Source organism: Trachurus trachurus (genome assembly GCF_905171665.1).
Source record: "Trachurus trachurus genome assembly, chromosome: 4".
Lineage (NCBI taxonomy): Eukaryota > Metazoa > Chordata > Actinopteri > Carangiformes > Carangidae > Trachurus > Trachurus trachurus.
This window is the reverse complement of record NC_139898.1, coordinates 12,050,022-12,062,084: the sequence shown is the minus strand read 5'-3', so window position 1 is coordinate 12,062,084 and position 12,063 is coordinate 12,050,022. Positions and strand designations below refer to the sequence as shown.

General features: G+C 41.6%; 2 protein-coding genes across 5 annotated transcripts; one reads left to right on the top strand and one right to left on the bottom strand.

Moving 5' to 3' along the window:
• Positions 1-285: 285 nt before the first annotated feature.
• polr2eb (RNA polymerase II, I and III subunit E, b) lies at positions 286-5,437 on the bottom strand. Of its 2 annotated transcripts, none has more exons than XM_083970872.1 (8): positions 4,368-5,437; positions 3,074-3,248; positions 2,037-2,152; positions 1,818-1,898; positions 1,631-1,689; positions 1,436-1,514; positions 623-695; positions 286-438 (listed from the first exon to the last, which is right to left on the bottom strand). In XM_083970872.1, the coding sequence occupies exons 2-7, from the start codon at positions 3,090-3,092 to the stop codon at positions 630-632; spliced, it is 420 nt and encodes a 139-aa protein (XP_083826998.1). In that variant the 5' UTR covers positions 3,093-3,248; positions 4,368-5,437; the 3' UTR covers positions 286-438; positions 623-629. The 2 variants fall into 2 exon arrangements, with proteins under 2 accessions (XP_083826998.1, XP_083826997.1); XM_083970871.1 differs by lacking the exon at positions 4,368-5,437 and adding an exon at positions 3,658-3,932.
• On the top strand, positions 4,069-7,964 carry gpx4a (glutathione peroxidase 4a). Of its 3 annotated transcripts, none has more exons than XM_083970868.1 (7): positions 4,072-4,185; positions 6,071-6,165; positions 6,262-6,406; positions 6,709-6,860; positions 7,026-7,050; positions 7,232-7,291; positions 7,634-7,964. In XM_083970868.1, the coding sequence occupies exons 1-7, from the start codon at positions 4,117-4,119 to the stop codon at positions 7,664-7,666; spliced, it is 579 nt and encodes a 192-aa protein (XP_083826994.1). In that variant the 5' UTR covers positions 4,072-4,116; the 3' UTR covers positions 7,667-7,964. The 3 variants fall into 3 exon arrangements, with proteins under 3 accessions (XP_083826995.1, XP_083826994.1, XP_083826996.1); XM_083970870.1 differs by lacking the exon at positions 4,072-4,185 and adding an exon at positions 5,580-5,758; XM_083970869.1 differs by lacking the exon at positions 7,026-7,050 and having other exon boundaries at positions 4,069-4,185; positions 7,207-7,291.
• The last annotated feature ends 4,099 nt before the right edge of the window (positions 7,965-12,063 follow it).

Genomic DNA, 12,063 nt, shown 5'->3' with positions numbered 1-12,063 from the left:
ATGAGTTCAGTTACTATCATTCATTGAAATTCTTAGTGACGGAGCAGCAAACGCTTCCTTGTGCTGGAGGAAGTTTACCACAGTGGGTGGTAACTTCGCGCCATGATGTGAGGCAGAGTGAGCAGCCAGTCGTAAACGCACCAGTCTACGACAGCTGCAGCATGGCTTTCAAAAGGAAAAAGAAGGTAGGCGTCTAAAACCATAACCGCCACGATTTGTTTTACATGCAAATGTTATGTTTATGTGAATATCTGCATCGGCTCAATGAGACATGCGAATTCCATTTTGAATCATTTATTTTACAAAATCTCTTACATCAAATATTTAAGTCTAAACAAAACAAGTCAAAAAGAAGGATAATCCGTTGATGAGTGGTGACAGGTGTAATATCTTCTATTTCCTTCGCTGGTCCTCGTAACTGTTGATCCAGAGGAACATCTAGAAATCAAGTATATTTTATTTAATTTAAAGCTCACACTTAGTCCACTCCGAACACACATTTGTTTTGGCTGCTCAGACAGTGTTTGCTTGACTGATTGACATTATCTATCAAACGCATCAACATGCTGATTTTGATCAATGATAGCGCCATCCATGAACACGCTGATTCCAATGAACGCACCTGTGTGTCACTGGACCAGCCTGTATGTGATGTACCTGCCAGCGGTTTCACTGGGTCTGATGATCTTTACCACCTGGTAAAGTTGAGGAAAAACAGGAAAAAGTTTAGTCTGGCAAAACCCAACTACCCAGACAATGTCGACATTCACTGACAGTCATTCGAGAGACATTTGCACCGGACTGAACAATTGAAGCTCCTGTCACATGCAAATAATTCTGTCTGGTGCAGTGTGTTAAACTTTTGTTACGTTCAGTTGACTATCAGCTATCAGTTGTAATAACACTGTCAGCAGCATAATTAGGTTTTGAAAATGTGCAAACTTGCTAATAAAAGCTACTTGACCCCTTTTTCGATCGCCAGTTGAGTTCCCCTTTCTGTCCGCACCGCAGACACACACAACTACGATGAGCAACATCATCATAACGTGTACTTACAGACCACACACAGACGCAGCAGAGTGCTGCAAAGTGGTAAAATGAATTTCTCACCACCGTGGTGGACAGGTGACAGGCGTGTCAACAGTGTGTCTGCTCTACAATATATAACAGCAGGAAAAGGGCAAAAATTTGCAATTTCACCCGGGTGCTGCTGATAGGAATCTTTTCCGTGGCTGACACATCAATTTTCACCTCTTCCCTGTCGGAGCACACAGACACTGTAAAGAGACCTGGATGTGCAGGGAGAGCTAAAACCCCAAATAGGTTTTATTTTAATTTTTACGGTTTTTACTGACAACACGCCGTAGTTGTGTGTCTCAGAGAAACATTAGAAAAACAAACTCAGCTGGTAGCGCATGTCTTTTAGATGTCTTACCTGTCCTCTTTTTAAGCCAAAGTAGCGAGCCACGGGGTCCCCGGCCTGGATCCTCGGCAACTGACTCTCTTTTAATTTACTGAGGTAAAAATGTCAAGGAAGAGCAACAAAAACGTATTTTCTAACAGTTAGAAAGACACAAGATACAACTAAACTGTGCCCTTTAGGCAAATCAGCTGCAGTTTTATAGGATACTATCTTGCCAGAAGTTCAGTCACTTCCTCTTTCGTCATAACAATGTGCTCTGGAACAAGCTGAAAGACAAGAAAGACAAGACAATGCATCAAACACAAAAATGTCCATCTGAGACCGAGCCTGCAAGATGGTTTTGAAGTATACAGTTGATGGAACAATAAAGTGGACTCGCTGCCATGTTGTTTACCTCGTGCTCTGTGATGTTAATTAGCAGCTCCTGCTGTAGGAACTGCTCCAATATGTATTTGGGTGCCATGTCAACCAGAGACTGTTAAAACACATTTACATAGATATTTTATATACATATTAACCACAAATGAAAACAGCAACATGACAATGACAGACATGTATTTTCCTCTTGATAGAGTCTAAGAGAGGTTTCGTTAGCATGTCCTCCATGTTTTACCTGTTTGGCCGAGGGTGTCATGCCCATTTGAACAACAATGATGGCTCGAGTGATGTTCTCTTCCTGCATCCTTTGACAGTACATCTTAATCGTTTTGATTCCCACCTTGGGCTCCTCTGAAAAGTGAAAAATGTATTACTTCATAATATCACAAAGATGCACATATAATATAAAATAAACACAACGTCAAAGGTAAGTTAGTTAATGGCTTTACGCCAGCAGGTACACCATGTGTGACTTTACTCCCATGTACCTAAACTAGATGTTTCCCTAGTTGTTTCCCTAGATCAGAGGTCTTCAACAGGGGGTCCGTGGAGGTACTACAGGGGGGTTGCAAAATATTTGGTTGATTAGACTATTTTTGAAATATTTTTTCATTTCCACTTTTATGTTTGAAATAAAAACGTCAGTTTATATAGCTTGTCTGCATGATTATCATGCAGACGACAGACATTGCTGATATTGGCATTGGTATCAGTTAACAAGGTCTGTTTATAAATGGCAGTGGGACGGCCCCCTACTCACTGTAGATTCCATAGTTAAAATAAAAACATGAATATATGAACCTGTGTATTATGTGAATAGCTTAGTATTCAATGCATAAACCTGTTTACAGTTTAATATGAAACACAATTTTATACAATATAGTCAGGGGTCCATATCTCCATCATTTTGGGGGTCCTTATCCTGAAAAACGTTGAAGACCCCTGCTCTAGATGTTTATATATAACATTACTTAAATTTAACTTAATGTGACTCAGTGTCCTGTCCAGCCTTAAGATGTTTTGTCTTACTATTTTGCAAGACATATTGTGAGTAATACACATATTTGGGGGATGTGTCCAGCATGGTGGCAGTCTGTTTTTATACACCATCCCTGCAGTTACCGGCAGCTCACATGGACCATATAGAGTCGGTCGACGTCGAAAACTAAGGTAGTTATAGTGCTGGTCCCATCTTAACTCCATGGTGACCTGTGCATTTCTACAGAGGGATATCAAGTGTTCAGTATCTGATGGTGGATCATGTGAACCTACCGGGGAAGAAAACAAACATCTGGTCGGTGGGGTCATCGTTGTGTGCCACCAGCACAGTGAGGTCTGTGCGCCTCGGCCGACCCTCGCTGGGTTTGTCTCCAAACTGGCTCTTGAACTCATCTAGTGTCTGATCCAACTCGTCCTGTGTCACCAGGTAGCCTCGGTCATGGCACAGCTGAAGGCAGCAAAGTCAGAGAGTATATCAAACAAACCAATATAACTAAACGAGCGGACTAAAGCTGCTTACAGTGAGGCTGTTTACCACCTGAAAGGCGGGTTAAAAAGGCAATGTACGGGTTTTGTAGTACATTATACAGCGCTTCCTGAAACTAAAGCTGGAAGTCTCATAGTTGCTGCCTGTACAAACACTTCCTCTGGGTGAGCTGCTGCCACAACACACTGACTAAATATCAATGTGCAAGCAAAGCTTGTCGGACCACCACATACAAACTACCCCACATAACTGAAAAACAAAACTAAAAACAAATTGAGAGTCCAACGTTACAGAGCAGGACCCGCTGTTTCAGCCAAGTCCCATGCTAAGCTAACAAGCTAATACAAACAAACACCCAAACTTTACGCACCTGCATGATGGTCTTACGGATCTTCCATAGTCTGTATGTTTCCTCTTCGTCATCCATCCCGTCTCAACTGTACCTCTTGTTTTAAAATTAATGAAGAAATATATATTTTTCGTTTAATTTATCACTCTGTTTCGGCGGACGACGTACCGCACGTTTTCGTTTACCCGACGCAGTCTGATGACGTCAACCGACTGAGCGGTACTGTGTGGGCGGAGTTTGACAAAGAAAAATAATAACGATAACTCTTATTTCTAATACATTTTAAAAATCGTTATGATAATAGTTGTAGTAGTAGTGAGACTAGAAGAAATATTAATATTCATAGTCATAACTGATAACCTGCAGGGTTTTATTGACCACCCGGTGCCTTTCACAACAAAGCTAAGCTGCAGGCAGGGCGGAGTCTGCAGCAGCCACAATATAGCTATTGATCTGTATGTGCTCTCCACCCCAACAAAAATGAGACCATTATATGTATTTTTCATATTTGGGGCCGTGGCGAGCAGTGGAGTAGGACTTCTGGCGATGGTACTGTACTTTGTTTTATCCACAACGGTAACGTAGCCTAAACCATACGGTATTTTCGGAGTGCGAGTGGTAGCCTACTGTGATTTAGGCTACATGGTGTCCGTATTATGTCTGACTGCGACTGTCGACCATTCATTTAAAATAAGCGAAGCGAGGCGATTGGATAAGATACAAGGACCAACCTCATTCTGTCGTTCTTACAAGGGGAAAGCCACCCGGAAAGTGTGTAGAGCCTTATTCGACTGGTGCTGAATTGCTGATGCAGTTAACTTTCTTATCTGATAGCCTGTGGGAGCACGATTTTAACAGTGTGCACACAGACAGTTTAGTTTGAACTTGTGTATTTATGGAAGACGTGAGGGGAAAAGAGTAGTAGGCTAAAGGTCATTTCAAGCATCACTCTCCTGCTACTGGAGTCGGCTGATAACAGTTTATCAATCTGAAACACAAGAACAGCCACTGTAACGTTAAAGGCTTTAATAACACAAGGCCACGTTAGCACGGTTCTGCTACATTGTACCCTATTAATTAAGTGGGCAGTGTTTATTTCAATTTACAACCATCCAACATGTTCATCAGTGGTGAAGAACGTGTGTCACTAAAGTAAAAGAATACCAAGCTGTGAGGTAGTTAAGTATCGATATTATAGCCTATAAAGTATAAACATTATGGGTGGGGTTTTATAACTTTTGAGTAGGTATGACAGCCTACAAAGAAAATACTGAAGTATGTCAGAGTTTAGCATAGCCTATATACTGTAGGCTACTGGGGTAAAATAAATGATGGTAGTTTCAACCATTAAAAACTGTAACCATTTTTACAACGAAAAGCCATGATGCATGATTTCTGCACACATTTGGGAAGTTATCTCCTAAATCAAAGCTGTTGTGTAAAACGTGTTGTTCATTCAATCTGTTGTGTAATGCTTTGCATGCCTGGCAGGTCCTCCAGTATCACCAGACGTGTTACAGCAACTATGTTATGGAAAAATACCAGGCCTGGCCGCCTGGGTAGCTACACTCTTTATTACCAACTCTCTACCTGTTAAATAGACTAAAACAACCTGTTTGCCCAAATTCATTTGGTCGAATGAACAATGTTTTTGGGTTTTATACCAGAATGAGTTGTCGGGAGTTCTGTGTGCTGTAACTTGTGCCAGTTCACTGATGTAACTATTTGTTTTTCATCCTGATATTAAACACATTATGCAATGGGTTTACCGGTATGCATTTCTTCAGACTGTTGCTCTTTGCCCCGGCCACATGGAGCTCAACTTCCTATGACCCAAATATGTGCTTTTATAAGGAGTCTGTGGAGCAAAAGAGAGGGACCAATTGGAGAACCAGATTCTATCTTTTCTGTTAATGATCACCTGCTCCCTTTACATGAGGAGGCTGGACACTGAGCTCTGTCAGTGGTGGGATCGTGGTTCATCAGTCAGGGTGAGGCTGAGTCCACCAAGTGGTTTACTGTAGAGATCTGACTGCACTCTGCCCTCAGAGGACTTTACTGAGGGGCAGTCATGCGTCTCTTAGGGTCCACTGTCGTGTTCTCTGTCCTGCTGCAGGTTATGGTAAGAAAAAATTACGTATGGACTGGAGCTCTGGTGGAATGTCACAATTCTTTTTTTTTTTTTTTTTTTTTTTCTTTTTTTCAAAAATTCAAATACTCCAACAAACCCAAACCGTGTTATGATTTGGAGTGAATGATTTGAGTTTTTAAAGATTTCCATTTTGTATTTGCTCATTATTGGTGCTCCATCTTTGTTATCTAATGCAACAGGATAGATTTGAGTCTGTCGGCTCATACTGGATTGTGCTCTTTGGATGTGAACTCCAACGTCTGAACTCTTTTTCTTTTTTTTCCCCCTCTTCCCCCCAAACAGTCTACCCCACTAGAGGACTGGCAGACAGCCACATCTATTTATAACTTCTCAGCGACTGATATTGATGGTAACGTGGTTTCCCTCGAAAAATACCGGTAAGTTTATATGTGACCTCCTATCATTTTTTCTAGTGTTCAGTTACAAGTCCACCAGAGCTAAAACACTGTGGATATGTATCTTTGTGTTTGCAGGGGGGATGTTGTCATCATCACCAATGTTGCCTCTAAATGAGGCAAAACCCCAGTAAACTACTCTCAGTTTACTCAGTTGCACGCCAAGTATGCTGAGAGAGGTTTACACATCCTTGCCTTCCCCTCAAACCAGTTTGGGAACCAGGTACGCTGATACACTAGTGTTTTGTTAAAGCAGCATGATCAGACAGGCCTGAGAATGAATATTTGCATTACATACACGTGAAACAACAAAGCAATCCGCATGAGACCCTGTATCGTATTCTTTGTTGTGCAACTGAAAAGCTGCATCACACTGCTGTAAATTAAACCAAGAGTACTAATTTAGTAGTTTTCTTCTCTTGTATAATTTCATATAGCCTACTATATATACAGGACTTTAAGACTAGCTGCAGACTCGACTAATACTCACCTCTCTTTTAATCTCTCACTTGTTTTATTTTGAAGGAGCCTGGCAATGAAACTCAGATCAAGCAGTTTGCAGAATCTTACAATGCTCGGTTCGACATGTTTAGTAAGATTGATGTGAACGGGGCCAGTGCTCACCCTCTGTGGAAGTGGCTGAAGGAGCAGCCCAACGGGAGAGGCTTCCTTGGAAAGTAAGTGACAAACACTGGTAAAGAGAAGGCGTAGCAGTTACCACCTTATCAAATACTGATTTTGTGTGGACATGTTTATTCACTATATTGGAACTACAACAAAATGGTACACAAACTAGTGATTGAATGATCATTTTCTAACATGATGTACTTTCATTTTTGCAGTAGTATCAAGTGGAATTTCACCAAGGTAAATAATTAAAATCTTTATTGATTCAAAGTTTATATATTTAAAGTTGATAGGGCAAACGTTTACTATTCTGTGTCATCATTGCTAAGCTGTCATTCTCCACATTGTTGGTATGGTATGATTTTAGCTATAATTTTCTTAAAAACAGTAACTTAGATTTTTATGTTTCCTTTGTTTTCAGTTTTTGATCAATAGAGAGGGGCAGGTGGTGAAGAGATATGGACCCCTGGATGATCCAAGTGTATGTACAAACATCTTCATTTACTACTCTCCTTTTCTGTGTGTGTTAACTTTATTTTTTATGTGACCACTTATAGCATAGTGTACAGTTTTGTATTGTAAATATGAACAAGTTCAAGCAAAAACAAAGATGGATTGAAAATATGAATAAATAAAACACCAAAATCAAATGGAGTCCTCATTTGGCTGCAACATGGGGTGAGCTTTTATTAAAAACTGTCATTATTATTCATAAGGACAGATTTTGGCTGTACATACTGTGTGTTGTTTCTCCAGGTGTTATTAATACACTTACCTTTACAATACATGCTAAAGTGTAGGCCTACTCTTGCTTTCTTTCCAGGTGGTGGAGAAGGACCTTCCCCGGTACCTTTAAAGCCCTAATGACTGTCTGATACCCACATTGTCCGTCCACCATCCTCTCCTGTCTTTTCTCTGCCTCTCCAAGCATCAGTGGATGTAGTTTGGATCCAGCCCCAGAACAGTGATAGTCTGCTCACAAACCCGCCTGGCGGACAGAGCAGACCTGATGAAAATGGCGTGCAAACCTCCTGGGGGGATTACTAGGCTCATTCATTCGTTTCTCTGGGGAGAAGGAGGGAGGAGCCCTTAATTCATTATTTGTTGTAGACTAATGTGTGGCATTGTTTTCTTAATAAAATGCACTAAGAGTTTGTTTGAATCATATTTTGTCTTTAATGTTTATTGTATTCTTGGCAAACTACTGGGATTTTTTCAAGTGGTGGTGTTGCTAATAGAATATTTCCATGACACTCTTTCATTTTGTAGGATATAAAAATGACTCAAAATCTATTTCTGTCCAGATGAAGAATGTGAGTCAGAAAATTCCTGATAAGTGAGTTCCAGAGTTTAAAATTAATCTGTGTTATTCCTTCTGGGTAGAAAAATGTCTAATATTAACATTCTTATCCTTCGGATGTCAGATCCACAAAACAGCGACTCAGTACTAAGATGACAAGTACAGATATGATTTGTGAGCAAAATATTGTCACATGTCTAATCTAGAGATGGAAAAACAGTGATTAATCCCACAGACTTTGAATAATAAAAAGAAAACCACAAAAATATTGATCTGTAGTCAATACCAGTGGATCATAGCATTCGCCAGTATTAGCCATGTGCCCTCTGGTGGCTATGTGTTATACTGTACGGGTTTTTTTGTTCACGGAGTGTTACTCTATGATTTCCGTTGTGCTAGTGCCTGTTATTAAAGATAAAGTGGGGAAGCTGAGGATAATTACAGGCCAATAGCTCAGGCCAGTGTAATGTCCAAGGTGCTGGAGACAGTTCTACTGAGTACCTAGACTTGAGAGATACATCATGTCTACAGACAACCATCTGGTCATATTTTTTATTCCACATTGTGGCTACTCCCCCTGGGTCCTACCCCAGACAATTTTATCACTTAAATCAGTTGTTGATTCACCCGCCCCATTAAAGTCCCTGTGAATAGAATTCAGTCTTGTTTAGCCAGGAACGTCTCTGAACACACAAAATATCACATGTCTCCATCAATTTGTCAACGACGCGGCGTGATTTCACTGTGGCCAACACGCAGCCCACGCGCATTGTAAGACACGACACTAGCTCAACTGCTTCAACATTACAACAACTGACTGTCTGTTTACCATTCAATAGCACTTAACATTCACAGGAACTTAACATCAACTCTCTTCTCAAGTCCTACATTTGCAAATCATGTTCTATTTTTTTCTTTTTTCAAGTAGGCTACCTTTCCCAAACGAAAAGAAATACAGGGGGGGTGCTTCTCGGGGCAGGGCTGTGTTGTTCCACCTGCCACTCGCCCTGAAAAGCACCCCCCCTGTAATTTATTTCTGTTGATCCCAGCATCAAATGCTTTCCACAGTCTAGAGATGGGACTAGTGTGTATAACCAGAGTGAGTTTCATCCATGTGGCCCTTTCCTAGTTCAAGTTAATTAGGGGTGCACATCGTGGCAAGTAGAACAACACAGCCCTACCCTGAAAAGCACCCCCCTTGTAATTTATTTCTGTTGATCCCAGCATCAAATGCTTTTCACAGTCTAGAGATGGGAGTATTATGTGTAACCAGAGTGAGTTTCATCCATGTGGCCCTTTCCTAGTTCAAGTTAAAGGGATAGTTCACCCAAAATTCAAATTTCACTCATTATCTACTCGCGCTCATGTCAACTAAGAGCTGTGAGAATTTTCAGAGTCCTCCGTGCCTTCTCTGAGTTACAGGGGGGGTTTGGCAGCAGTATTTGTCCATATAATGGTTGTGAATGGATACCACTTTTCTTCGTCCAAAAAGTAACACCAAAAAACATCCAAATACCTCCATACTGCTCGTCTGTAATGTCCCTCTTGTATTGAAGCCCCGACATGAGAAATTGTTCCGCCGGTCGTGATTTGCACTGACACAGGAAGAGCAGTGAACTGAGACACTGGGAGCTTCCGGAACAAAAAAGCTTGAAATATAGACTTATTTAATTTTTTTCGGAACAATTTCTCAGCTTCAATACTGAGCAGAGAGCAGAGCACGTACCAAGTTTTGGTACATGATATGAGACACGACCAGCGCAATGACGTGGCGGCATGTAACGCTCAACGTCATCACGTAAATTAGCGGGTTAACCCGGGTCTGGCATCCCCACTGCAAGCCGATCGGAGCCGATTAAAGCCGATTTTAACCCGCGTCGCTTGCCGAGTCGTTTGCGTCAACGCGGCTCGGTGCACTGCCACCAAAAGCCGATTGTTAGCAGGTTTAAACGGGTTTTTTGACCAGTGGGAAAAGGGTATAACAATCAATTTGAATGTTTTATTTTTTGTTTCTTTTGTAGCACTGTCTCGTAATTATTTTGACACCCTCCTTGAAACTGACCGTTCACGCAATCTTGAAAAATTACAATTAATCAATCTACCGGTATGTCCATTAGCCTCCTAAATCTAACTGGATCAATGACCCCACACAGTGGCCAGAAATGTCTTACCCGGACAACTACATGTATTTGGTCGAATACCACAAAGAAAAAAGAGACGAGCGCTCAGAGCGCTTCGAGTTGAAATCTGTTCAACTTTTAGAACAGCGCTGCGCTCGTCAATGTCACTTTTCCCCGCACTGACCAATCAGAATCAAGAAGGGGCGGGACATACGTTACCGACAGCAACACAACCGGAGACATGGCTCGGTGATCATGACCCACACTTGTATTGAAGGTAGGCCGACCTCAGGGTCCATGTCAAAAGCTGCCGCTAATGCTGTTGTGTATTTCTGACACTCGTTGTAGTGTTTACATTAAACAAGGCCGGAACACTTAAAGCAGATATCAGTGGAATGTTTTTGTTAATATAAGTCCTAAATAGTCCTATTTTCCGTCAGCAATCACTTACATGAAGTATTTCAGCCTAAACACGAGTCTCTCCGTCACTCTGCTCTGCTGTAACCCGAGGGGAAAATTTTCCTTGTGGGATACAAGTGTTATCCAATGAGAAGAGAGAACGGCATGAAGGGCTGTGTGTGCAGCCAATGGATGCGCGTGAATGTGGTGACGTAGCACGAGGACCAATTGATGCCTGACAAGGGCGGGGGCTGCTAACTCATGGTGCGTTCAAGGAAACTCGTACTTTGTGTTTTTCCTTCCTGTGAAGTCATACCAGTTCGATCTGGTACGAGTTCACGGGTCGGAAGTTACGAGTGGCCGTTATAGGGAACTTTCACAGACAACAGGATGGTAAAAACACGAGCTACGGGTTACCTGGAACGCTACCAAGTCGTAGTTGTGACTTGAAGCTGTAACTTACGGTTTCAAAAGCCTGCCTTGAACGCAGCATTAGCCGAAACGGCCGTGCCAGTGATATCTGCTTTAAGTGTAAGAGGACTCGTTTTGTAACCTAGCAACAGCGGCATTCTGACGAGGGAGAGAGCGCTGGGAAAGCAGCGCTGAGAGCGCTGTCAGCGCTGAAAACGCGTTTGGTGGACACAGCCCCTAAATTGTGGCCGGGCTGAGTGTGAAAAGAGAAGAATTCTGGAATTTTTCTGGGCTCTCTCCCACTCTAACCAATGATGTCACGCACTCTGACACGAACATTCCGTGCAATACACACCCATTATAATCTCATAATTTCTCCAAAAATGATCATGGTCATTGATCAGGGATTGATCAAAAACTATATGACCTATCAAAACGTGGAATAATACACAAGACTTGTGTCTACAGTTTAAAGTTCAAATTAAGTCTCTAGGTGAAAGTATGTCTGAGCAGTAGACGTTTGTAAAACTCCAATGATTGTTCTTTTTCGCCCGGCCCATTGACTTCAATGCAAATGTTTGCGCAGTTTTTGACTTACGTCGCAAAAAAATTGTTAATTGTTGAGAAAAGTAATAGCACACGGATCCCGATCAAACCGCACGTTTTGATATTGTCAAAACTCTTCGAGTTGTAGGACTAGTAGCAAACCGAAAATCGTCCAGAAGATGAAGAAGAAGAGTATTATGTAGGAAAAAATCCACACAATAACATTAGTGCCCGGTGCGCTTGCCCCGTGGCCCTAATAATGACAGATATAGCAATGCACCACCATCTATTTCAAAATTCCATAAAATAACAAAATCAAATTGTTAGCAGTAGTTGTTATCAGAAAAACCCAGCATATTCTTGTTGCCCTGCTGCTCCTCTTACAAGTATACACAACTCATTATTTACTGCACTGTAATACTAACATATGAGATGTACTCAACATGCGTAAATTGCGTCAGAGCTACTGCCACACAC